A 24,185-nucleotide genomic window follows, 5' to 3' on the forward strand; every position below is an offset into this window, starting at 1 on the left:
GAACCGCGGGCAGACCGAGGCAGTCTGTCACAGACTACACCTCCCATGATGCCTCGCGGCGCCCTCTCGCCCACTCACCGCGCGGACTACACCTCCCATGACGCCCCGCGCGGCGAGCCTGATGCCTGCGTTCCCCCACGGCGCGCGGTGGCCGCCGGGAGCTGCAGTCCCGGCGGTGACGCGCGGGGCCGTGTCACGGGGGCGGGCGGGGTGGTGGAGGGGGCGTTACCGGGGAGGCGGGGGCGGCTCCGCCAGCTCCGAGGCCTTGTCGGCGGCGGGGGGAGCGCGGCCGCTCGCCATGTCCTGCCACAGCTGCGCCGCCCGCCTGCTCGGCTCCACGCTGCCCTCCGCCCGCAGAGGTAACCACCACCCACCGCCCCCACCCGCCCGGCCCGGGCCCGCGGCCCTGAGGGGCAGCCCCGGCCCCGCCGCTGCCCTCACCGCGCCCTGGCGGCCCCGCCGCTCGGTGTCCCTCCTGCTGATCGTTCGCTGGGGCGAATATCCGCGTTGGGCGGTATGAAGGTCCCCGGGGGGGTTTGCCCTCGCGTTTTGGGATAGAGTTCGTGTCGGCAGGAGGGATGCTCGGCAGCTGTCGGGGTTGGAGTGCCTTACCCCCGCCGTGCGAGTCAAGGAGTTTAATTAGCTTAAAAATCGCTTAATTAGCTTAATTGGTTAAAAGCTTACCTTTTCTGCAGCCTGAACGTGAGATGTTTCTCGTAAAGACTTGGTTTCGATGAGCAGAAAGTAATTGTTTATTTCCAACTTTGTAGAAGAGAGACTGTGCAAGCCACTCTCTGGAAGCTGAAGTGGTGGGAGGGTGTTGCTTTTTTACTGTTTTTGTCCTTTTCCTGGTGTTCTTGTGGGTCCTGAGAGTTGACAAACCGTGTGGTGCTTTGGTGAAAGGCAGACACCCCCTCTCCCCCCAAAAAACTGTGCTAGAAACCTCTCTGTGGCCACATTTGCGTCAATATTTTGAATTATTGGACCCTTGGCAATATCCTGGGTGAGTCAGAGATGATTTATTGCCTTTAAGAGGTGGGTTAACTCGTTGCAGTTGACTTTACATCTCAAAACATCACCTGTGCTGGGAGGTTTAAATCAGTGTTTTCAACCCCAGCCTGTCCTTAGGTAAACCCACCAAAAAATAAACTTTAAAGCAAGTAACGTTCTGGTTTTGCTCCAGAATTATATTTTTTTAATTTGCTTTTTTTTTTGGTCAGAACTAAGACTTAACAGGGTTATGCAAAAATACAGATGAGACTAAAACACAGATACAGAGGAATACAATTATTTATGTGTCAGCTTTCCGTGGAAGTTGTCTAAAAATAAGTTTTATTTTGGTCCATTTCTTGTAACAAATTATGTCTTCTGCCAGGTGCTTTATTTGCTGTTGCTGGTTGGTACAAACTTGAGAGTGCTCAGAGTGTGTGGGACAGATGAGGCTTCACTTCTGTCACAGTCTCCCCCTGGCTTTCTTGAGCATTGGATTCTTCCAAGATATCTGAAGGCTGGCCCCAGAAGTCAGTATTTATTTCATCAAGTATCAATTAAAGGTTAATAATTGTCAAGGAAGTTCCCATCACTTCTTAAGGCACTAATCCGAACACGTTGGACTGATTCCAGCTTTGGGGACACATCCCTTAAATTTACTGCTCCAAAAAAACCACCTGAGCCACTGCCAGGTGTGTGAGTGAATGTTGGCAGCTGTTACACATCGGAATATTTACCAGTATCTGGATCACTCAGTGGAAGCTGCTAGACTGGGATGTTGATGTCTGCTGAAAATCTGCCTCTGGGCTTATTTATGCAAGAAAGGAGTTGTGATGATTTTTTTCCTGCTTCATTCTGTAATTACACAATGATATTTTGTCAAAAAAAAAACCAAACAAACCCACCACTCAGACCACACAATAAGCACAGGGATAGGGCTTTTCAGCCACAAGCTGATGTAGCAGTAATATGAGTTTTTTTTTTTTCCCCCTGGTTTAGCCTTCCCAGCTCAGCACTTGATGCTGGGCATGGTTTCACAGTTCATCCCATGCAGCTGTCAGTGCATTTTCTGTCTCACAGGAGCTCTCTGAATTAAAATCAGGGCTCTTTAAGCTGTTTGAGCTTCTGTGTTGGTGCTTCAGCCCTTTCTCCCCAGGCCAGATCTCCCCGCGTTGCAGGAAGGTTGGATGACTTCAGATTTTGTTCAGGGGGAGGTGAGGTGGTGGTTGTTTCATTTTAAGGCATCTTTTCTCAGTTTCTAAACCAACTCTCACTAAAGGAACCATCTATGAGGGATAAACCTCCAGGACAGAACAGCTCTTGCCTTGTAAACACTCTCCAAAGCTTATTCTTTACTGACAAGTGCACTTGGCACAGGGAGCCTTCGGAGTTCTCTGCAGACTCAGTTGAAAGACACAGCTGCCTGTGGGAGAGAGCCAATATTTTTAAGTTTCTGTGATGTTTTCATGCTTTACGCTGTGTAATCTGGGACGTGTTGCAGTGGCACTCAGCGGGGGGAATTCAGAAGGGGAAAGCACATTGATTGTTGTTCCTCCCTTATGTTTACAGTAATGCTATCAGACATCTTTAAAAAGACTCATTTTTAGTCACGTTAAAAATAGCTGCAAGTCCTCCTCAGGTTCAGGAATCGTAAGCAGCATCTAAGTTAATAAACAAGCTTCAAATCTCATTTTGTTTTGGTTGTGACTTTTCAGAGGCCCGTGAGAGTTTTTCTGGCAACTTTAGCTGTGTCTTCTCTATTTTCCTCTTTACAGTATGTGAATTTTCTTCCAGCTAAGTTTCCACCTCTTTGCTGTCATTGTTACCTCTCTCAGAGCAAATTAACTGCCCTCTTCTTGCCGTTCTTTTTATTATTTTTTTTTTAGAAAAGTTTTGGAGTTTTCTCTGGGATTCTCTCATCTCTGTAACAGTAAAAGCACATAGGATCAGCAGGCCTGTGCTTATCGTTGTCGCTGTACAGCTCTGCTGTCGGCACGGCACAGAGTCCTTATCAAAGCCAGAGAGCGAGTGAAAATTTGCCTCTTTAAATGAGAGAGAGCTGAGATATGGATTCCAGGCTGTTGTTGGTGTTGAAATCACAAGCACAACATATGTTGGTTCACGTCACAGCCGTGAAATGCAATCCCGCCCGTGTTGCAAGAGGAGGAAAAGGCTGTTCGGTTTCTCAATGAGGTTTGGTGTGGGTTTTTTCCGTGTTGGCAATAAGGTATTTCAGCAAAGTTAAGGTTACTCTGGATTTACCTGTGCCAAGTAGGACACGGCCTCTCAGTTTTCAAACTCGGGACCAGTTTGTTGCTAAGCGGTGCCTCAGATTCCTGGAAACGAGTTTTTAGGAGAGTTCCCAAGCGAAAGCCAAATCCAGACGTGCAGTCACTGAGTCCGAGACGCCCCTTTGGCAATTTTTGCATAATAAAGAGACGCTTCAAAGGTCTCTGTCTGAGTTCAGGCGTTGAATTATTTCACAATAAATGCTGTGAGTTGATTGTGTTTATCATTCTGAGGATCAGTTTCAGAACTGGGGTGTTCCCTATTTCATGCCACAACGGGACTCTCCACTGTCTGACGTTAAGAGGACCTGGGAATTACTTTTAGGTCATGTTTGGACAATCCAGGCAGCTTTTAATGAGATGAACATTAAGGTGGTGAAGAGAATTTATTTTGGATAATCGAAACGTGAATGTCATGTTACCAAAACCTTTGAGCTGCATTTAATGTGAATACATTCTGGGATTGGGTGGCTTTGGGATTAGAACTGGAGGGTTTTTAATGTTTCATTTCCGTGGTTTTTTTTTTTCCAGGTATTACGTGTGGTCGTACTCGCATCCCTGTTTTGGGAAAACTTGGGGCTTTTGAAACTTGTTCCCTGAAACGAATTCCTCTTAGGAACTTTTCAGAAACACCAGCGTATTTTGCTTCCAAGGATGGTGTGAGCAAAGATGGTTCTGGAGATGGAAACAAGGTAATCTCCACAAATTGAGTTTTTCAATAGTTTATATAAAATGTTCCTTACGGGTTTTTTTAATTGATTTTTTTACTTAGAATTATCATGAAATTTTTGCCAGCTCTTGACATTTCCAGTCCTTCAAATTGCTGCAACTGGCAGTGAAGAAGAAATAAATTGTATTGTGAATTTTTTAGCAGAAAAACCTCATAAACGCCCCACAATGCTTTTCCCAGTTTTATAAATCTTTTTTGCCCAGTGTAAAGAGACACTTGAAAACTTTATAGGATGTTATAAATCCACAACAGGTTTCAGGATCTCAGGAAAGAGTAGCCATCAGAATTATTCTCCTTCAAAAACCTGCTACTCCCAAGTAGGCTTTTTAAAGTAAGTACTTTTTAAAATGTTTGTGTTTTTTTAGCACTGATTTGGGAGTTGTGTTAAGCAAGACAAGTCTGTGAGGACATGAGATCTCTTCTAATTCTATTCAGTTTGTCAATTGTAGTCTTATTTTCATCCTGGTTGCTCTCTATAATTATAGTTAATAAATAGCTGCTTCAGATGAATGATTACCTGAGAATAAAACTCCTCTTTAGTCAGCAAATAACATTTTGAGAGTTCACAGGCAGTAACTTTGCCTCAGTGTGGTGTGTCGTGGTACCTGAGGAATTGTCCAGGTGGCACAGGTGTGTTCTGAATGTTCCCATTAAAAAAATAAATAAAGAAGATTAAAAAAAAATTTAATAGTATTTTTCTCTTGCAAAGGCTTGTGAGGAGAAATGAGTAGGCAAGCAAGGTTTAAACAATGGGGAACTGCCTTAGAAAAGGGAAGAGAGATCTTTGCTGTTTCCTAAAATATAATAAGTTTTAAGAATCAAAGTATGAAGGCATAGAACAGATATAGATTTTAAGTAATTGTAACCTTTAACACCACTGAACAGGGTAACATGCAGAAAGACAAGGAGGATTCTGCCTTAGAAGTAAAAAATATAATATTTCCAAGCACTTTGAGGTGCTTGTTTTAGCACAGATGTAGCATAGGTACATCCTATCAAGGGTGTGAGAAGAGCTGTGGCTTCAGAAACCCTTAGAATCAACACAGTTGAGGTAATAAAATTACTCTCTAAATAAGATTTATTCTCTGGCATTAAAACACTGAAATACACTATTAAAACATTCTTGGCACAGTTTACCTTGTTACTGTTCTAGTGCCAGTCATGCAGTTCTGATGTAGGTATGGGATACCTTTTCCATGGGCATCCAAAACCTAGCAGGTGTGTGCACACCTCAAAGTGTTTTATGTCATGTTCCTCTGAGTCTTCAAAGCCTTTAAACCATCCTGACAACAGTTATTTCGTCATTCAGCAATCTCAATGTTCAGATTATTTGATTCCATCAGCAATGGAAATGCCTGCTGTACCAGCTCCATTGTTTTGGGGGCTAAAATTGTCTGGAAATCTCTTTTAGAAATCTGTTGGAGAGGGGGGGAGTAAAAAGTCAAGCTCTGGAAACTCTGGGAAAGGAGGGAACCAGCTGCGCTGCCCGAAATGTGGTGACTTGTGCACACACGTGGAGACCTTTGTGTGTAAGTCTTAAGTTTTATCCTACCTAATTCTATGATGTCAGAAATCTTGCCATGCTTAGTTTGGCCCTGTTGGTGTAATCATTTGCTGTCTCTGTGGGTACATCTGTGTTATTCCCATGATGTGTGGGAATATGGTGGTGGAATTCAGATTGTAACTGTGAATGTGCAGTTTTAAAACAGTTTGCTGCATTTTGTGCACAAACAATACCATTTTAACCCCTGGTACTTGCTTCTGTCTATTATAGAAATATACACTTGCATGTGTGTACATTTGTGATGTCTGTCCTTTCTTTCCTAAGTAATAAAACTTTAATCCTGCATGTGCTATAACCAAAGTGCTTATCCAGCAGAGGAATTAGTGTCTGACAGATGGCTTACCAGAACAGTCTTCTATGGCAAATCATGCATTCCAAACAGAAGTCCAACTAGAAAATCCAAAATGCCTCTTCTCCAGCAGCCAAGGCTACTCTTTTTTTGGCAGTATAATCTAAATTAATGCCAGTTATGCTTTAGGTTCTATCAGGCTTGAAGAACACCTTATTTCAGCACTGCTGAGACCAGCTTAGAAAAACAGTTGTCAGAAAGCAAACACCCATTGTTAGCTGGTGGGGCTCAAGGAGGAAGTACCAAGTCATAATCAGACTTGTGCACTAAGAAGCTTAAGGCAAGGTCAGCACAAACGTGTTCAGCAGTTGTTCGTCTCACAGCTGGTGAAAACAATGAGGGGATGTGCTGTTATTTGCTGCTACTCATTTAAAATACTATTTAAAATGATCAAAAGTCCTGAATCCCGAGGCAATTCTGTAATAACAGCGATGTATTTATTTATGTTAAAGGATCAGGCCTCAGGTACTTTTTTTTTTTTTTTCTTCTTCCCTCCAGAACCAAGGTTGTTTTTCTAGTTTGTTTGAAACTATAGGCAACAATGTGCTCTGCAAAGTCTGGCCCCAGTCCATGGAACTGGAAATACAATCCTGTCTGCCGTTCAATATGCTGGTCTCTCCCTGGACTAGGTGTGGTTGGAAACAGTGGAAGGATTTTTAACTCATTTACCTTCTTATGATTCATGAGTAGGCAGAGTCGTTTTGAGACTCTCTCACTTCACTGGTGTGTTGCCCTTGGTGCTGGAGTTTGTGCCTTTATCTGGAAATACCATTCAGGCATTGCCCTGGAACGATCACTGTATCCCTGGAAAGCAGAGATCTGGGTTATTATATTACCAGTGTTGCTGGGAATATTTAAGCATGCTTAAAACTTTCTTAGGAAGAGGATTTATTCATACTAACATTATGGGAGAAAATTATATACGTACAATCTAAGCTTTTAAGTTCTAATTATCTTAAAAATTATTTGGAAAAAAAATTAAAAAGAGAAAAAAAAATCTGCCCAAAATGAATGGGTTGCAGGATGTACTAAACCTACTGTAACTTGATTTTTTTGGGTAAGCTTCTGATGTTGCTTCGTCAGGAACAAATGATGAAAAAATGAGTTCTGGTTTGAATTACCAACCTGCAGAGGCTTAAGTAAATATCTAAAGCCAAAGGAAAACATGCAATTAGCATTTGTTTCAGTTTTAAGTATTGGATTTCCAGTCACTTTGAGAGAATTAGGGAGACAAAATATTGAATAAAAGCCACATTCATTAGTAAATTAATTGCCGTTGAGTGGCAATGTGACAGGCTGGTTGTCCAGTGGAGTTTGTTTTTGGTGGGGCTTCACTTTATATCTGCAAATCTTGCCCAAGGATTTGCTTGGCAATGGTTTTCCAGTAATAACAATGAAAGGAGAATGTGATGCAAACAACAAAATCATTTTGCCATGACAGCAGTCCCTGTGTTGTTTTGGGTTGTGAAAGTCTGTAAGGAGTTTGTGATCAGTGAAATAAGACGTGAGCTCAGATGTTGAGTGAAATCCAATAGCAGAAAAGCTGATTGGCATAAGAAGCTTTATTCAGATGCTGCTTTTACTGTCTCCACCTGATGCCAAAGGGACTCCATCCTCCAAAGCAACACTTCCCTGCTGCTGTCCATCAGTAGGCAATAAATTCCCCTGCTTTCATCTTCCTGATGATGTTTTTTTTTTTTTTTTTTTTTTTTTACCTTACAGCAGTTTGATAGTGGCTGATTATCTCAGCCCTACGAGTGTGTTTTAAGATTAATCCTCCAATTGTTTTGGTTTGCTGTGCTGTACAAACCCAGCCTTTCCCTTCAGCAAGGTCAGCTCACGCAGACTTTGGAAATCCCTCTGCAAATGCAGCCTCTGGGGTAACGTTGCCTGATTCGAAAACAACACTTGACTTGCATTTTGGCACATTGTGTATATTTGCAGACATCTTAATGACTAGGAGGTCGTTTTATGTGAAGGTTCTTTGCTGTGCTTTTAAGTGTTTGGTAAAAGAACATATGAAAACGTGCCAGTATTTAAGATTAGCAAAGTTGCCTGCAATTTTGGATGCTCAGATTTAGGGAGATAACAGTGCTTAAACTTGGTGTCCTTCCATTTCAGAGCAAATTTCTCTATTTTTTTTTTTTTCCAATTAAAGCACTTATTGATGCTTTTCCCCCAGACTGCTGTGTAGGTGATAGAAACTGCTCAGTCTCATGTGTTTGATAACAGAATCTCCTCCCCAAGGCACCCCAGACATCAGTTTCTCTACAGACCCTATTGGTCTTGCTGAAAATTAGGAAGTTTATAATAGCCTTCCGTTGTGCTGCTTGAAACAGTTGATAAGTGTACTCAGTTTTTTTTAGTCAGTGATGTTTTAAAGATGCACAGCAGTGCTGTGATAGCCTGCTCTTTGTCTTCTATCTTTTTAACAATTCCTGTGGATCTGAAAAAGGGAGCAACTGTTCTTCTGGCTATTCCACCCTAAATAAAGCATCAGGAATATCAGAGGTGTTTCGGGTGAGCCCTGAGAGAAAGGTTGGGTTGTTTGTTGTTTTTTGTTTTTTTTTCCCCTACAGTATTGTTGCTAAATAATAGTTACATCAGAGGGGTGGCTGCACGCAAGTGGTTCTCCATCCAGGCAGATAAATCACTTGGAAGGTTGCCAGGAGAACTTTCAGGCTGCTACACAAATTTTCTTTGGACTAGAGTTGATAAAGCTGTGATGGTTTTACAGTATTAGGTGCTCCATTCTTAAAATAATCCACTGTCCCTGCTTATCCAGGTATAAGGTGGGATTAATAGTAAGAAAAACCCCACCCACTCCTCTTTTGCTGATGCCAGCTCAGTGGAGGCAACAACAAGTTATAAATAAGCAGCTTGTTTATTGCTAGAGGGTGTTATTACGATCAGCTGGTGCTACAGTGTTCAGGCCCTTTTCTAAAAGCCTTTTATGATTTCAGAAGTTTAGACATCGAAGTTTTTCACGTGGTTGTTTTGCTGCCTTTACTTTGCTTTTCATTGAATGCATTTACAAATGTATTTACTTTAAACCAGTCCCATTGCACGTGATTTGCGTTTAGTAGCACAGTAATATGGTTAGAAAGGATCTAATCTGAATTACAAATATATTATTCTTCTCTGCTCTCTATTTTTATTACTTTCCAAAGTAAAAAAGAAGCAGTGCAGGTTCTAGTTTTCAGGCTTTTGAAACCACTCCTTGCAGGTAACATGATTTCTTGAGACCCAGCTCACCAAGTCAGCAGTTAGGAGGGCTTAGCTTTTGGAATTTGAAAGAAATTTGTTCTACTGTTGACAGTAAAAATAAATAAGCAGAAGATCTTCCAAAACATCCAGGTCCTGAGGGTCTGTTGCATACCACAGCTGCCTCTGGGTTAGAAACAATTCCTGTATAAAACCCTCATTAATTTTGCCTCTCTGAGGTACAAAGTTTCCTCTCAAGTGTAGTGCTGCTGGAGAAGTATCAAACAGATTTTGGCTTTTTAATCCCTTGTTGGGTTGCTGTCTGTGTTGTGACTTTTGGTGGCAAACTGTAATCCCTCTGTGTCAAACTTCATAGGCCAGTAATTGCTTTTAAATCTTCTAAGGTGAAGGAAGGGGAAGTGTGTGTGAACACAGAGTAGCTGTGCTGTCTTACAGGTGCTTGTCCTGTGTGATGAACAGGCAGTTCAGTGAATGCTGTCAAAGCAGTTCCTCTCACCATTTTCCTTCCATTTTTCTGCAGCTTCCACCCGTTTTGTGAAGTGTGAGAAGTGTCACCACTTTTTTGTTGTACTGTCAGAGGCAGACACAAAAAAGAGCATCATCAAAGAGCCCGAGTCAGCAGCAGAAGCTGTAAAATTGGCATTCCAGCAGAAGCCACCACCCCCACCGAAAAAGGTACCTTCTTAATTCCTTCTTAATTCTTGTCCCCTTGTCTTCCAGCAGGGTGAAATGCTTCCCTTAACCCTCATCAGGTGTGCAAAGGGCTGCTATGACACAGCAACAAACAATAAAGGTGATTAGCTCCAGGTTAACCCTGTGAGAGCTGTGTGACCCAGCAGAGCACTGATAGGGGGAACAAGTAGATCCAATAAAAGTATTTGGGCTTGTTTCCCTCTACCTTTATCTTATGGTTGAAGCCCAGTACCTTTATTTTCTCCTGCGACCCTGAGGGTAACCTCATCCCTCACCAACCAGAGTATCTTTGACTTCCTGCTGCGGCCTCACGTTCTGCACCCTTATTTTAGCAGGCAGAACATTTTATTTGACCTGCTTTGGGGTGAGAGCTGTGGCTGCTTAGCTTGTGGCCATGACCCATCTGAAGTCCTTTGGTTTCCCTCTCCTGATCAGTGAGGGAACTTTTTTGGTTTCTCAGCTCCTGGTGGACCCTCATGGTCTCTGGAGCTCCTTGATAGGCCTCTTTTAGGAAACGAAGTATTCTTGAAATTTCTGTTCCTCTTATAAATTCTGGTGAAAATGACTGTGTTTACATATGAGTAGGGCAGAACTGACAGACACAACGTGATTGTGTAAGAGCCATGTTTTTAAAGTAAACTTGTCAACAGGAATATATTTTGGTTTTTTTAGATACTGGGTTTCTCTTTCTCAGTTCTGTAATGGTTGGTTTAGATCAAAGTCCCTCTTTGGCACAATATACTATTTTTTTTCTTTTCTCTGCAAGATGATTTAGAAGTGTTGCTAAGACTGAGTTATTTTTCAGATTTACAACTACCTCGACAAATACGTTGTTGGTCAGTGTTTTGCCAAGAAGGTGCTTTCAGTTGCTGTGTATAATCATTACAAGAGGATCTACAATAATATCCCAGCTAACCTGAGGCAGCAAGCAGAAGTTGAAAAGCAGACTTCTTTAACTCCAAGAGGTTTGTATATGATGTTTGGTGTTTTTCTGGTCAAATAAAACTTATCTATTAAGGACCCTAACGTAATAAGTCTGAGAAAGGTTTTACCTTGACACCAGATGTTCTGTAAGTGAAATGATCAAAAAGAATTTCTATTAAATTTAATTTTCACTGTGAACCTCTGTGGTGTATTTAAATGGTAATCCAGAAGGTTTATGGTGCCTGGGGTATTGCCTACTACATTAAATGTTTAGCTCTTTTCTTTGATACATATTTTCAGGTATTCTCCTTTAACTTTCTAAAGTGAACCTCCTAAATTTTTCTTTCTAATCTCATTTACTGCTTAACAGTAAATCTGCTGCTTAAGCTGCAAGCAACAATGCAGGTCAGGAAGGTGATATTTTGCATAGGTAGATGGATGAGCATTTAGATTTCTAACCTCAGCTGCTGGTGCTGGCAGCATCCATTGGTCACCAAAGTATTGTTCCATATCTAGCAGGTATAGATGGAGTTACTCTTGGCAGTACTTTTCCTACTGAGTAAGTGTGTAGCTATGTTGATCTAATTTATTTTTAGAAGTAGGATTAAGTTACCATCTCTGACTCAAAGTGTGCCTTGGTGTTTGGGGTTTTTTTTTAAGGTGTTTTGTTCTGTCTTGCAAAAAAATACCGTGTTAGGCGAACAGAAATCTTTATTTTTTTTAAATTTACATAAATAAGGCTTTAAACTGAGGAGGGAATATTAGTAGGACTGTTCAGGTGATTTTAGGAGAGCAGTTGTGTACCTGGCACCAGGAAGTTGCTGACCCTCCACAAGGAGATAACATGGTGCATACCCAGAGAGACTGATAGTGAATGTTTATAACAAATAGTACTTTGAAATATGTAAATACTTACACTGTAACACTCAGATATAAATGGGAGAGTTTAAGGAAGCCTTTTCAAACAAAATTATATTATTGCGTTTTTTTCCCTTCTATAGGTGATTTTAAAGTGAAAATCTAATCAGAGGTAACAACAGATCATTATTGTTTTAAGAAGTAGAAAGCTTGCTGTCATTTTAAAAACATGCAAATTGGGGCTTGGGTTAATTTTGACAGCAGTAAAAACTAGCTCATGTGGGGATTTCTTGCTAGAAATACACTCATAGGCAGTGATGAGATGTATTCAGAAGAGGGCAAGAGGTGGAGAATTTTTAAGCCTTTATAAACTTATTTTTTTATTACTGTTTTCATCCTCTCTCTTAGAATTAGAAATCAGAAGACGGGAGGATGAGTACAGATTTACAAGTAAGTGAACTCTCTCCTCATGTCCTCCTCTGCAATACCTACTCTTGATGTTACTGTAGAATAGTCTCTAGTGACTAGTTTGAAATGCTGGGAAAAATCCAATTCTTGTCCTTTTTCATCATAGAGATCAACAATTTGGGCTTATTTCTTCTCATATGTTAAAAAAAACCCATAAAAATTACAGTTAAAATGAGTTCATTTGTAAGGACTGAAAATGTTTGTCCTGTCTTTAAATATAGAGGAGTATTTTTAGGTAACCCACTGTACCATTAGAAATTCTTTTCATACATGCCTGTGCAAAAACATGATTGGAACTCATGTTTTTTGTAATAACCGTGCCACATTTCTGTTGCAGCCCTATCTGTAAACTTCTGTACCTAGAGAATTATAGATTTGCAGAACACACCAAGCTGTTCCTGTGCATTTAAAGTCACCACATACCTTGTCGGTGCTCAAACAGTGCTGTGATTGTTCTCTTCAGAACTGCTGCAGATTGCTGGAATCAGTCCACATGGCAATGCTTTGGGAGCATCAATGCAGCAACAAATGAACCAGCAGATACCTCAGGAAAAGCGGGGAGGAGAAGTTCTAGATTCACCCAACGACGACATAAAACTTGAAAAAAGTAATATTTTGCTGCTTGGACCAACTGGATCAGGTACACAGCTGCATGTTTCTATAGGTGTCATGTTTTTCGTGGTGTTTGCTGTTAACGAGCGGTTTTCCTCTTCTGTGATTATTCCAACTTGGTGTTGAAAAAAACTAAACCGTGAATTTCAAACTGGTTTTGTGCCACATTAACACACTGAGCTAAGTGGCCTTAAAAAGGAAGGAGCTGTAGTTGTGTGGTTTTCTTTTTTTTTCTGTTTTTAATGCCTATATTTACTGACTGAATAAAAGATGCCACTTTGACTGAGCTGGAATAAAATGCATTTATAGTTTCTCTGCTTAAGCTGGCAAGCTGAGATGCTGCAGTTAGAAAGAGTTGTTTCACCTCTGAGACAGATCAGCTGCAGGGGGTTGTAAAGAGAAATTATATAGTGTGTTCATAAGAAGTGGGAGTGTTTGTGCTGAAGTTGATGGCATTTTGCAGACTGTTTGGGAGAACATTGACTAAATAATATTTTAATTCTGTTTCTTCCCAACTTCAAAGCAGGAGCAATTGGACTTTGCACTGCACCCTGAGTGTCTGCAAAGGACTACTGATTTATTTAATCTTTAAACTCTGCAAGTACATGTGTTCTGGTTTTTATATTGTGTGGCGTTTTTTTTGTGATACTGTATGCATTTCAAGCTGCCTTAAATGTGCACTATTCAACTAAAATCAGAAATACAGCTTGCCGATGTGAAAAACACTGGTTGTGAAAACTATCTCCCTTGGAAAATTATCCTTATGTGAATATATGAACGTGCTGGAATTGTCCACAATGTCTGATAAACTGTGGTAAATCCTAGAGTGGTTTGGGTTGGAAGGGACCCTAAAAGCCATCTCATTCCACCCCCTGCCATGGGCAGGGACACCTTCCAAGAGATGAAATGGCTCCAGCCTGCCCTTGAGCACTTCCAAGGATGGGGCAGCCACAGCTTCTCTGGGCAACCTGTGCCAGGGCCTCCCCACCCTCCCAGGGAAGAATTTCTTCCTAATATCTCATCTAAACCCACCCTCTGTCAATTTAAAGCCATTCCCCCTTATCCTATCACTACACGCCCTTGTTAAAGTCCCTCTCCAAATACTTGGGTTTGTGTGCTCTGGAAAAAAATAAATGGCAGTTGTAACATGCAGTTTTTAATTTTACCAGGTAAAACCTTGCTGGCTCAGACTCTGGCTAAATGCCTGGATGTACCCTTTGCTATCTGTGATTGTACTACCTTGACCCAGGCTGGCTACGTTGGGGAAGACATTGAATCTGTCATCGCAAAACTCCTGCAAGATGCCAACTACAACGTAGAAAAAGCCCAGCAAGGTACATTTGTACTGTGTGTCAATTTTGCCTAAGTGCTCAAAGCTTTTAGGACTACCAGTATTTCAGTAATTTATATTCCTCTTGCGTGTACCTAAGTTTTAACACTTCAAATCAGACAGACTTAAAGATCTTTCCAGGTTTATTCCGTCTTTTACTTTTGTCCTTGTCCATGGTTGGACAAAATGCCCGTGTTTTCACAATTTACAGTAGGGAAGTAGAACAGTCTACTGCTGTTATTCCTTGGAAATTCTTGCTTCTCTTAAAAAGTGGGGTCTTCCTTAAATCCATTTTCTGTAACTGCAGGAATTGTCTTTCTGGATGAAGTAGATAAGATTGGCAGCGTCCCTGGTATTCATCAGTTACGGGATGTTGGAGGAGAAGGTGTTCAACAGGTAAATGCTTCCCTGGAGTGACTTTTACTTCGTAAGTGAACAGCCCATGGAGTGGACATATCCTGTCAAATGTCAAACAGCATGGGAACGTGTAGTCATAGTTCTTCAGTTCCTTAGTTATTTACCTTTGAAACCCCCATCTTTCCTCTTGACTCTGTTCCTTAAAGAAAATAAAAGCAATCTGAGAGTGGCTTCATTGAAATGCTTTAATTGAAAAACATCTTTGCAGCATTCAGACAGCAAGTTGCTTAATGTAGGCAAGAACAGATAACATTTCTCATTTTAACAAAACTCTTAGAGCAACTCATCACTACGTGCAGCTCATAATGTCACAATGGGAGTCACATTAAAGAAGGATTTTTGTCCTTGACTGGGATTCTCATGTGGAAAACCCATTTCTTTAGACAGTTACTGTTACTATAAAGGCATAAGGGAGCAAAAAATGTAAATACATCCAGGAAAGTAAGCACAGCATTGTGTGCCCTCTTACATGATGCTACACAGTGGAATTTTTTTATTGCTTATTTCTTCTCTACTTCTTAGGGCTTGTTAAAATTACTCGAAGGCACAATAGTAAATGTTCCAGAAAAGAATTCTCGCAAACTCCGCGGAGAAACGGTGCAGGTCGACACAACCAACATCCTCTTTGTAGCTTCTGGTGCTTTTAATGGGCTTGACAGAATTATCAGCAGGAGGAAAAATGAAAAAGTGAGTGCGTCAAGCTGTACCTGAGCTGAAAGATCATCATTTTAATTACTGTTCACAGTACTGACTTCTGAAGATTTTGCTATATTTGTAAACACACTGAATTTGTTTGTTTGAGCAAATGGTGCTAAAAACTGTCATCACCTTAAAATACCTGGTTATGCAGTTCACTCTTTTGTATACTGGTGTCTTGGGATAGAGTTCTGGCTGCAGCTTTCTGGAAAAATGTGCACCCTGTTTCTAATTTGACTGAAATTCAAATTCTTGTTCACATTAGTTCATGTAGATTTTCACATAAACATATTTGCCTGCATTGGCTTCACTTATGAAGTGTCACTGGTATTTGTAAGCTGACCAGGACACATCACTAACCTTCTTTATTTCATGAAAAACTTGCTCTTAGGCTCGTGTGGTGATCCTTTGCTGAGGGTCAGTGTGCAAGGAGCTGATTTTACTATAAGTAATTTCTTGAGCTTGAATTAATACATAATGGCATCAGTCATTGCGGATTTTTTAGTACACGTGGAAAGTGATTTATTTACATCAAGAAAGCTCGCTACTGCAGTTCTGTAAGCAGACCATGCTTGTTTTGCAGTATCTAGGATTTGGGACACCATCTAACATGGGCAAGGGCAGAAGGGCTGCAGCAGCAGCTGATCTTGCCAACATAAGCGGGGAGTCGGATCCGCAGGAAGATATTGAGGAGAAGGATCGCCTGCTGCGCCACGTGGAAGCCAGAGACCTGATAGAGTTTGGCATGATTCCTGAATTTGTGGGACGTTTGCCTGTGGTGGTTCCCCTGCACAGCCTGGATGAGAAAACCCTCGTACGGATTCTCACCGAGCCCCGGAACGCCGTGATCCCTCAGTACCAGGCTCTGTTCAGCATGGATAAGGTTGGAATCTTTATGTGATGACTCTTCAGTATTCGTGTTTATAAATACAGTGGTGTTTGCAGTAATGCTTGCACTCAACGTACTGAGTTATAAATGAAATAATTAACTGAATTTACCGTTTTTTCTCTGTGTAGTGTGAATTAAATGTAACTGAGGATGCACTGAAGGCTATAGCCAGACTGGCCCTGGACAGAAAAACTGGTGCCAGAGGTCTTCGATCTATAATGGTGAGTAAATTAAGGCTTACATAGAGTAAATGAAGCTCCCTGGATTTGTGTGTAATTTTCAGTCAAAACTTCATTTAGCTCCAACTCTTACATGGATACAATAAGTCTTTCTAAAACTGGATATTCAGACTTCTACCAAAGAGAGTCCCTACCTCTGAAAATCACATGCTGACCATATTGCTATGTAGAGGAGGGTGTACAGAAACATTTTTCCCTCTATTTTCTTTGTAGGAAAAGCTGCTGCTGGAGCCCATGTTTGAAGTGCCCAATTCTGACATCGTATGTGTGGAAGTTGACAAAGATGTTGTAGAAGGCAAAAAAGAGCCAGGATACATTAGGTAAAACCATGACAGAAGTAGCAGAACAGACCAGTAATACAACTAGGCAGGTATTTTGATGGGATAACACAAATCCATGCACACAACTTAAAAAGACCCAATGCTCTGTATATTGTACACAGCTGAATTAGTGCCCATTCTGTCCTAGAGACCTTGGGTTTGTAATGGTTTAGTTTTTAAACAGATATTTAAAAATAACATATATGAAGTTACTTTAAGGCTTTTATGTGTGTATACCTGTAGAAATAAACTATAAGCTAACAGTCAAAATGTCAAATTTGTGACTATACTGAAATTTCTGAAATGGAACTGTTTCTTTCCCCCTGCTTTTTACCACTGGGGTGGGTTTTTGATACAAGCTCCAGGCTAATGCAGTTTTCTGCATTACTCTTGCATCAGTGAAGAGTCCAAAGGCATGTCTATTGATTTGCTGAACTCTTGTTGAAATAATCAATTTTATGTTGTAAAGATCACGTTATGGTGATGATGTGGAATGCTGAAAGCACTGGACAAATCTGGATTAAAAGGAAACAGTTTTTGTGAACAGCGGATAGAGTTGAGAGAGAATGGGTCAGGTTAAAAACAGGTTAAAAAATTAGTTCCTAAATTTCAGGTCTCAAATTTAGTATTTCTGTCTTGCTTTCTATGTTTTTTGGGTGACTTTCTCCCCTGAGGTACATGTACTCATCTGTCTGGGCTGAAGCTTGGCTCAGCACACCTGGTGTCTCAGAGGATGGTGAGAGTGGAAAGTATGACACTGATGCCTTAAGTGATTTTTGTAGAGCACCAGAAGTATTAAATTTATTGGTTAAATCAAACAGCCTACTGAAAATCAGAAGGTTAACTGAATTCAGTCAATGAGACTGTGTACTGGTGGTACTGTAAACGTGCACAGCATCATTTCCAGATCAAAACGTCAGAACTTTTGCCAGAACTTCTGGAAAATGCTTTTTCCCCTCAATTTCCAAAGTATCTGATAATTTCTTTTAATTCCAGGGCTCCCACTAAAGATTCATCCGAGGAGGAATACGACTCCGGCGTGGAGGAGGAAGGCTGGCCCCGACAAGCAGATGCTGCAAACCATTAAACACTGTCAGAATACTCACCTGCATATAAAGCTCACTGGGTTCTTTCCTTATGATTGCCCCTGGATTCAGGCTGATCCTAAAGGATTGGATCCGTCTCGGAGACGATACGTGATGAGGAACTTGATCAGCTAAATCAGATCGTGTATTTTACTGCAGCATCACCTTGATTTGATGGACAGCGTGGACTGGGATGGCCATAATGCTCAAATATGAATTGTATATTACACTTGTTCGATTAAAATGTATAGCAAATACAGCAGCACCTGCACTGCTCTTGGCAGAAACTAAACCAGCGGTGCCGGTGCTGCCAACACTTAGATTTTACAATAATGTTACTCTACAAATGGGAAATCGAAATTAATTAATTAGTAGAGGGTGAGTAAACTATCTTAGCTCCTCGTACGGCTCACAGGGGGTTTGTTCAGGTCAGTGTTAGATTCCTGCTGGTGTTTGAAACCCAGCGGGTGCTGGAGTGACTTGTTACATTGGTGGGGGAGGAAGCCCTTTTGGAATAACTGGGACACACTTTATGACACTGCTGGGAGATTCTGCTAAAATGTGACACTGGTTTGTTACAGTAATTTGAATATCCAATAATACCCTTCACATCTCCATTGGGAGTTAAGCTTTAGTCACCTTGGATACTGTGAGAGAAGGTGAAGTCAGTAATTTGCTGGTTCTCCAGAGGGGTCAGCGAGGTTCCTCGAGGAAGAAGCAGTAAAAACCATCTGAACTTGGACGAGAAGTCGCCATAAATTTTTAAATATTAATGTTCTAATATAGTACATTTTGTTTAACGTATTGGAACTATCATGCATCAATTTTTTGGTGCCAGCTATTTGCCCAACCTATCTTATAATGTTAAGAGATGAAAGAAGTAAATGTATAATATTTTTGCTGTAATCAGTAGTGATTGTTCACAGGATACAGTGCTTTTTAAGTTATATTCTCAAATGCTAGTATTGCATCTTGTGGGTTTGTCTTCGATTTTTAGTCTCACAGCAAAGCGATTCTCCCTCTTCTGTTCTCCACCAAAACGAATTCAATCCTTTAGGAAAGTCTTTGTAAAAACACTAAAGGACCTGTATGTTTTTGATTTGTTTCAGGAATTAAAATTGTCGCTTACAACTTTGTTTTGTCCTTTGGTGATAACGTGGACTTGAGTTTCCCTAAAATTTTCACTCACGCTATTTAAATAAAACTTTCATCCTTCTTTTCAGTCTAGTGTATGGTTTAGGACAGGAAAGGATACCGAAAATCCACTGTGACCCTATTTTTGTTGTTAATTTTTGTCATGTAAATTTTATGTATTGCTCGTGTTCTTCCCTAGCAGCAGTAGGACAAGCAGCTGTAGCCAGGTCCAACAGATACTTCCCTTAGGATTTCAGGGGTTTTTTTAGGTTAAATGACCCACTAATGGTTCAGAAAAAGCTGCATTTGGGTTTGAAGGTATTTCTAGAAGCTTAGTCTCCCCCGAAATGATAATCTCTGGTGAAACTATCTGTAAGTGCATCCTCACTTTCCTTTTTGTAGAGTGAAAAAATATAACAGCTTTTAATTCTGAATCCTTTAACTCAAATCCTTTTTTAAACAGATTAAAAAAAAAAAAGAAAAAAAACACAAACCAACCCACGACATTTTAGGTGAAACTGTTCAACAACTTAGTTTTGAAAGTTGTTTGGAATTCTGTAACCCAAGAACTGTTTTTAAGGAAAACAAAAAATGCCGTGTAACTACAGTTTGTACTTCACCTCTGGCGTTTGAATAAAAGCGAATATTCAAGCAGCGAGAGAGTTGTCATCCCTCACGCCATCCCCGGATATTCGAAATTTTAGGGGTAGTTTTTGAAGGTTAATTATTTAATTTTTTTTTTTTTTTTTAAATTCAGCGGAGCGAGAGGCGGGTGGCGGCGGGTCCTCCGGGCCGCCAGGCGGCGCTGCGGCGCCGGGTCGAGGGGGGGGCGCTGAGGCGGCATCATGGCGGCGCGCTGAGCTGAGCGCTGAGGGGCGATCATGGCGCAGCCCCCGCCGTTCCCCGCTCGCCTCCCGCCGCCCTTCCGCGCCTTCCCGCCGCCCTTCCCCGGCCCCGCCGCCCGCCCCGCGCCCTTCCCGGTGGGGCCGGCCGCTCCCCCGCCCTTCCTCCTGCCGCCGCCCGCCGGCCCCGCGGTTGAGGCCGGGCCGCGCTTCCCGCCGGGCGGCCCCTACTTGGCGGCGGCCCCGCCGCGGGTCGGAGCGGAGGAGGAGGCGGCGGCGCAGCGGCAGCAGGACGAGCTGTGGCTGTCGCAGTTCCTGGGCCGCCGCCGCGCCGCTCCCCCGCCGCCGCCGCCGCCTCCCGCCGCCGCCACCCCCAGCAGCGCCCGGGCCGTGGCGGTGGCGGCGCTGGGCCGGGTGGCCCGGCTGGCCGCGCTGTGCCGGGCCCTGCGGCGGAGCGAGGCCGAGGACGACGGGCCGGGCTGGGCCCGGGCGCGGGAGGAGGCGGAGGCGGCGCTGCGGGAGCTGCGGGAGGTCGTGCGGCCCCTGCGGGATCCCGGGTACGGCGAGGCGCTGCGCAGGAAGGCGGAGAGGGCGAGGAAGAGGAGGCTGCGCCTGCAGCGGAGGAAGCTCGAGGCCAGGGCGGCCAAGGAGGAGGCGGCGGCCCGGGCCGCCGAGCGGGAGGCCAAGATCGACCAGTGGCGGGCCAAGTGCATCCAGGAGGTGGAGGAGAAGAACCGGGTACGGCCCCGAGTGCCTGGTCCTGCCTTCCCCGGGGGCTCCTGAGTGTCCCTTCGTTAGCAGGGCGGGGTGAACAGCCAGTAATGGGGTCACAGTGGTCTGTGCCTGCCCCACACGCGGCTTTGGGCCCCGTGGGTCAGTGGGTGCCACCGGGGTGCTGCATGACTTCAGCTTCCTTGCAGTCATGCCCTTCCCAAGGCCTGCAGCCCTGCTTCTTCCCTGAAAACCTTGGTGGGCATCTCAGCTTTGCCATGCTCATGTCCTAGCCCTTGACAGTTGGGGTTTAAGTTGTTTCTGAACTGCTAGAAGTTCTCCTCTCTGTTCCCAAGTGTCAGCCAGCTCACGCATCTCACAGCTACCCTATGGTGCGCAGCACCATTTCAGTATCCATCAGCCTTGCCTGCTGCTTTTGTCCTTCTACAGCTTGTTGTTTGCAAGCTTTTTGGTCTCATCCATAAGTAAAATGTCCCCAAAGCAAAAAAAAACACCTCGAATTAGCCTTGCTGGGAAGTGCTGTAGGCACTTTCCTTGGTTTTTATGTTGGTTTTTGGCCAAAGAGCTCCCATTCTGCTGGTCTGCTGTTGGGATGGTCCAGAGCAGCTGCTGTGGAGGGGTTTGTGGTCAGACTGTGGCAGGTTAATGGTCTTTAATTGCAGAGCTGTGGAATTGGGATTGTTGCTGTTGATTGTTAAATGTTTTCCCTAAATTCCTGTGGTTAAAGGCTGTCAGGCTTTATGAGTTCATCAGCCATCCTGGAAGTGTTCAAAAACGTGGATGTGGCACTTGAGGACGTGGTTTAGTGGTGAGCGTGGTGGTGGTGCCGATTTGACAGTTGGACTCACTGATCTCAAAGGTCTTTCCCAACCTTAAAGATTACATGATCCCGTGATTTGGTCCAAATTTATGAGTCCCACAGCGCTCTTTTTTAGTTTTCTGAAGTCTGTGGCGTTTAACCTTTTTTTTTTTTTTTTTTTTCATAAAAAGGCAAGGCTGGATGGTTGACTTCACTTGTGGCTGTTGCTGTGAAGTAACTGATCTCCAGTGCTTCTCTCATCTCTTGGAAAATGCCGCTTGATTCCTGTCCTCGAGGGATATTTCACACATCATGTCTGGTTTTTTTTTTTCTCTCCCAGGAACGAGAGCTTAAGGCTGCTGCTGACAGTGTCTTGTCTGAAGTACGGAAGAAACAAGCAGACACCAAGAGGATGGTGGATATCCTACGTGGGCTGGAGAAGCTTCGGAAACTGAGGAAAGAGGCCGTTGCCAGGAAAGGTTAATTACAAGATTTTCACTCAACTTTTTTTATTGCACACCCAGGAAATAAGATGATGAGGGTGCCCTGTGCTGAGTAACAAGGTGCAGCTTCAAAAAGCTGTGTCTTTGTGATGGATTTGAGTTACAAGAATAGCTGTAAAATGCTGAATTCCCAAGTGGTTGTGTTCCTGTTTTTCCAAGCTCGTTCTTGATAGAACAATTATTCCAGTAAGAATTCCAGCTGTTATAAGGTTAAGCTCATGTTTCCCTGAGATTTTGCCAGCTCTGCTCTCAAGTCTGATAACAAACCCCCTTCTGAATCTGAAAACTTAAAATCACTTCTCTTTCTCCTCAGGTGTTTGTCCACCCCCCTCAGCAGACGAAGCGTTTGAAACTCAGGTGGAGAGTCTGAAAACGTTGCTCAAAACTCGCACGGAGCTGTACGAGGCTGAGGAGAGAGCACTGAGGGTTATGCTGGAAGGAGAACAGGAGGAGGAAAGGAAGAGGGAAATGGAAAAGAAACAGAAGAAGGAAAGGGAAAAACTCCTACAGCAGAAACTGGAAATGGACTCCAAGCTGTTTGGGGATCCAGGTAAATTCTGCGTGCCATACTTAACAGTGTTTTTCTACACCACAGCCCCATCTCACAGACAGTGAGTTTGAAATGTGGGCACAGAACTAGTTGAGAAAGAAATCATCCACTGGAGTAATTTATGGTCTGAGAAAAAGGTGGGATAAACGTAGTATGCTCTTACACCTGTGGGGTAAGAGGAACTGCTCAGCTGATCAGTGTAGACTGCAGCACATCTCAAGCTGATTTCATAATGTTTTGCAAGAGGAGTTCGTAAATTAAGCCGAAGTGAGACTAAACAGAATAGATCGAAGACTTCCAGCACCCAACAGATGCTTTAGTCTGGTGGTTTGGTGTGACTCAGGTAATCTGTGCAGATTCAGTGTCCATGTGTTCCCTTGGTTTAGATGGTAGAGGCAGGAAAGTTTTGCTAGTCCTTAATATATTACATAGGGACCTGATTTCAAGTTACAGCTGGGCAGTAGCAAATGAGTTGTCAAATTTAGGTCTTCTAAGACTCACTAAAATCAAAGGCTTTTCTGGATTATTGAATAATTTCTGTTTTTTTTACAGCTGAATTCCCACTTGCCCATCTATTGCAGCCCTTCAGAGACTACTACTTACAAGCTGAGCATTCTGTAGCAGCTCTAATCCAGATCAGGTAAAGCCAAACAAAGTCTTTATTTTGTTCTCAAAGATGACAAATACTGTTTGTTGAGATTATAAAATCAGTATCCCTTTTGGTTTGTCAACTTCCAAATTTGGTTATGCAATAGATTGTGCTGTTTTTTCCAAGCTTTTTGCTTGAGTCATATCCAACAGATGCCCGTGTGAGGCAGAGTGCACTTCATGCATAACTGTTCCATTTAACAGCAGTACATTTGATTTTTACATTTGTCTTTTGACAGACAAGTTTCAGAGTGCAATTTACAGTGGTTTGTGTCTCGATCAGTGTGTTCTGTGGCTGTATAATAAATCTTACCAGCTGTTCTCTCAACACTCTCTCTGTTAAAGGCATGAGTGGGATCAGTACTTGGTGCCAGCTGACCACCCCGAAGGAAGCTGCATCCCTCCAGGATGGGTTCTCCCCAGTCTCCCCACCAGTGACACTTGGGCCACTGCTGTCAGATAATTCAGTAATTAATTATGTTAACGTTGGAGGATTGTTTCATTATAATTCCATGTGTAAATAGGAGAGGGCCTGAAGAGGACGTCTCATCCTCTCTTTTGGCAGCCAGGTACTGGAATGTCCTTACTGGAATGTCTTGAAGAAAAGTTTTAAGAACTGTTTTTGTTGTTTTAACTCTGCATGGAGATCTCTGAGCAGGCCCAGAGCTGCCAGGCCTCTCATGATGTGGAATTACAATCCCGCTGCGAGTTTTTGTTAAATCTCAGTCTTAATAAAGGAACATTGCTGACAGTGGTAGTTGTGCCAGTATTAACATCCTATTTTTAGTGGCTTTTATCTTTATAAAAGATGATGAAATCTCCAGAAATAAAGAGATATTTCTATATATATATATACACCATTAGTAAACATCTTATTCTTCTTAAATGAAGCATGTCAAGTATCACTGTCAAAATAGTTCCTGTATTTTTGGGTGTAGAAACGAACCTATTACAAGTTTAAACAAATTCTGAAGTACAAACAAGACAGGGTTTTTCAAGGTTGATTAAAGCAGCTGTTGACATTTTACTTCTGTGGGCTAAAACTGGTACCATAACATGGAAAAAATTCCCAGCTGTGGTGAAATAGGTCAGACAGCCGTGTGAATAGACACAAATTTGATGAATAAGGCTGCTGGAAAAAAAAATTCAATAAAATCTGAAGTCTGTCCTACTGTAATTGTTTTGCCTATATAGCTATTTTTGTATAAGGACACATCATGTCTGTAATATTTGGTTACAAAACGCAACTTAATTTTGTAAGTTGGTTTTTTTTGTACAGAATGAATAGAGAAAAATGGAT

The 24,185-nt window shown here is 42.5% G+C and overlaps 2 protein-coding genes across 3 annotated transcripts; both read left to right on the forward strand.

Moving 5' to 3' along the window:
- The first annotated feature begins 248 nt into the window (after window positions 1-248).
- On the forward strand, window positions 249-19,465 carry CLPX (caseinolytic mitochondrial matrix peptidase chaperone subunit). 2 transcript variants are annotated; one of them, XM_027879199.1, is made up of 14 exons: window positions 249-359; window positions 3,810-3,970; window positions 5,420-5,537; window positions 9,667-9,821; window positions 10,645-10,804; window positions 12,030-12,071; window positions 12,553-12,729; window positions 13,871-14,035; window positions 14,339-14,427; window positions 14,971-15,135; window positions 15,728-16,027; window positions 16,162-16,254; window positions 16,486-16,592; window positions 17,589-19,465. In XM_027879199.1, the coding sequence occupies exons 1-14, from the start codon at window positions 299-301 to the stop codon at window positions 17,677-17,679; spliced, it is 1,884 nt and encodes a 627-aa protein (XP_027735000.1). In that variant the 5' UTR covers window positions 249-298; the 3' UTR covers window positions 17,680-19,465. The 2 variants fall into 2 exon arrangements, with proteins under 2 accessions (XP_027735000.1, XP_027735001.1); XM_027879200.1 differs by lacking the exon at window positions 12,030-12,071.
- Window positions 19,466-19,667: 202 nt separating this feature from the next.
- Window positions 19,668-24,062, forward strand: PDCD7 (programmed cell death 7). The gene is made up of 5 exons (XM_027879205.1): window positions 19,668-20,391; window positions 21,525-21,663; window positions 22,001-22,237; window positions 22,790-22,877; window positions 23,231-24,062. Exons 1-5 carry the CDS (start codon window positions 19,693-19,695, stop codon window positions 23,346-23,348), a joined length of 1,281 nt encoding a protein of 426 aa, XP_027735006.1. The 5' UTR covers window positions 19,668-19,692; the 3' UTR covers window positions 23,349-24,062.
- The last annotated feature ends 123 nt before the right edge of the window (window positions 24,063-24,185 follow it).

This window comes from Empidonax traillii, unplaced genomic scaffold, assembly GCF_003031625.1.
Source record: "Empidonax traillii isolate 1590-97213 ecotype Southwest subspecies unplaced genomic scaffold, ASM303162v1 scaffold52:size1600334, whole genome shotgun sequence".
In the NCBI taxonomy this organism is placed as follows: domain Eukaryota; kingdom Metazoa; phylum Chordata; class Aves; order Passeriformes; family Tyrannidae; genus Empidonax; species Empidonax traillii.

Excerpts from the sequence above, each read along its gene's own strand:
- CLPX (XM_027879199.1), top strand. The coding sequence starts at position 299 with ATGTCCTGCCACAGCTGCGCCGCCCGCCTGCTCGGCTCCACGCTGCCC. Across the intron at positions 12,072-12,552 it reads GGATGAGTACAGATTTACAA|AACTGCTGCAGATTGCTGGA; the intron begins GTAAGTGAACTC and ends TGTTCTCTTCAG. Across the intron at positions 12,730-13,870 it reads GCTTGGACCAACTGGATCAG|GTAAAACCTTGCTGGCTCAG; the intron begins GTACACAGCTGC and ends TAATTTTACCAG.
- PDCD7 (XM_027879205.1), top strand. The coding sequence starts at position 19,693 with ATGGCGCAGCCCCCGCCGTTCCCCGCTCGCCTCCCGCCGCCCTTCCGC. Across the intron at positions 22,238-22,789 it reads CAAGCTGTTTGGGGATCCAG|CTGAATTCCCACTTGCCCAT; the intron begins GTAAATTCTGCG and ends TTTTTTTTACAG. Across the intron at positions 22,878-23,230 it reads GCAGCTCTAATCCAGATCAG|GCATGAGTGGGATCAGTACT; the intron begins GTAAAGCCAAAC and ends TCTCTGTTAAAG.